This window comes from Nestor notabilis, unplaced genomic scaffold (assembly GCF_000696875.1).
Source record: "Nestor notabilis isolate BGI_N333 unplaced genomic scaffold, ASM69687v1 scaffold14216, whole genome shotgun sequence".
Lineage (NCBI taxonomy): Eukaryota > Metazoa > Chordata > Aves > Psittaciformes > Psittacidae > Nestor > Nestor notabilis.
This window is the reverse complement of record NW_009933403.1, coordinates 27,743-28,960: the sequence shown is the minus strand read 5'-3', so window position 1 is coordinate 28,960 and position 1,218 is coordinate 27,743. Positions and strand designations below refer to the sequence as shown.

The following is a 1,218-nucleotide window of genomic DNA, read 5'->3' as shown; positions in this document are numbered from 1 at the left end:
GCTGAACCAGAATACAGGGACTTTGGGTCACATCAAAAACTCTGATCCACAGAGCTAATTACTCTAACTATAAAAATCTGGGGTTTATACTGGAAGTCATAAAAAGATGAGAGCCTCACCTGAGGCTTGAAATTCTTCACATATATCTGCTTACCTTTGTGACAGCTTTTGAAGAAAATGTAATTTCATCAATAAAAGCGACAATATCATCAGGATCAAGTCTATCAAAGTACTTTGAACACATATCGTACGCATGTAGCCACTCATTCATAGTTTCTGGTATTTTTTTAATGAGATGGTGATCGCCATTCCAAAAAAGTTTCTGTAACCAGACAGCATAAATAGAGCTTGGTGACAGCATGCTTCCATCTTTTTTAGGAATTTTGGGAGCCAGTTTGGAAATAGATAGGATATTTTGACTTGTAAGGACAGGCTCCAGTATTTCCAGAGGGTTTTCATTTTCATCTGTTAGCTTTTTGTAATTGAGACCTATTGACAGAAGGAGAAAGACGCAAACAAGTTATTCACAGTTAAGTCTACTGAAACTATGTGTAAAACAATCAGTACTAAACCAGTATCTACAGTACTGGAAAGACTCTATTATATCTCATTTACAATCATACATACTGGCAAACTGGGGACAAAGTCAGGTTTGTATACAGGTAACCCTGGGATTTTATGTCTTGATGTGTGTGAAATCTCTCAATCCCCTGGAACATATTTTAACATCACATATTGATACAAACTAAAAATGGGGATAATCTAAGAAGCAAGAAGATACATACATCATATACAATAGCTCCACTATTTTTTTTTTATATAAAATCTAGAAAACCTCATGCACCTCAAGACATAAGTCTTCATTAATCAAAAAATGGGTATTCTGATCATGTAACGATTGGTACTTACTACCCATCTCAGCGGAAATGCAAGGCACTGCCCACAAGTAAACTAAGTAAGGTTAACTAGAGACAGGAAATGTAAACCCATTTACATTAATCTATATGATACAAGAGTCCTGTTACTACTTTGGTTCCTACAGGAAGAAAACTCTTGCAAATTCTTCTAGCAACGACAAAAGATTTCTAGCAACAATACTATTTTACTCTCTATGCATACAATTCCTAAAACCACTGGCTTTTACTGCTGTGCTTTTCTTCACATACTTAGGGCCTCTACAAATACTTTGATGCTCCTTGACTGCTATCTATAAACCCT

General features: G+C 35.7%; 1 protein-coding gene across 1 annotated transcript in view; it reads right to left on the bottom strand.

Annotated features, from left to right (window-relative positions):
• Positions 1-1,218, bottom strand: part of LOC104407554 (neuroblastoma-amplified sequence-like) — a gene marked incomplete at both ends in the record, with an annotated part of 35,218 nt that overhangs the window by 7,525 nt on the left and 26,475 nt on the right. Inside the window, one exon of the mRNA XM_010016870.1 lies at positions 155-489. Within this exon, the coding sequence (XP_010015172.1) occupies positions 155-489 (335 nt within the window). The remainder of the gene's footprint in view (positions 1-154; positions 490-1,218) is intronic.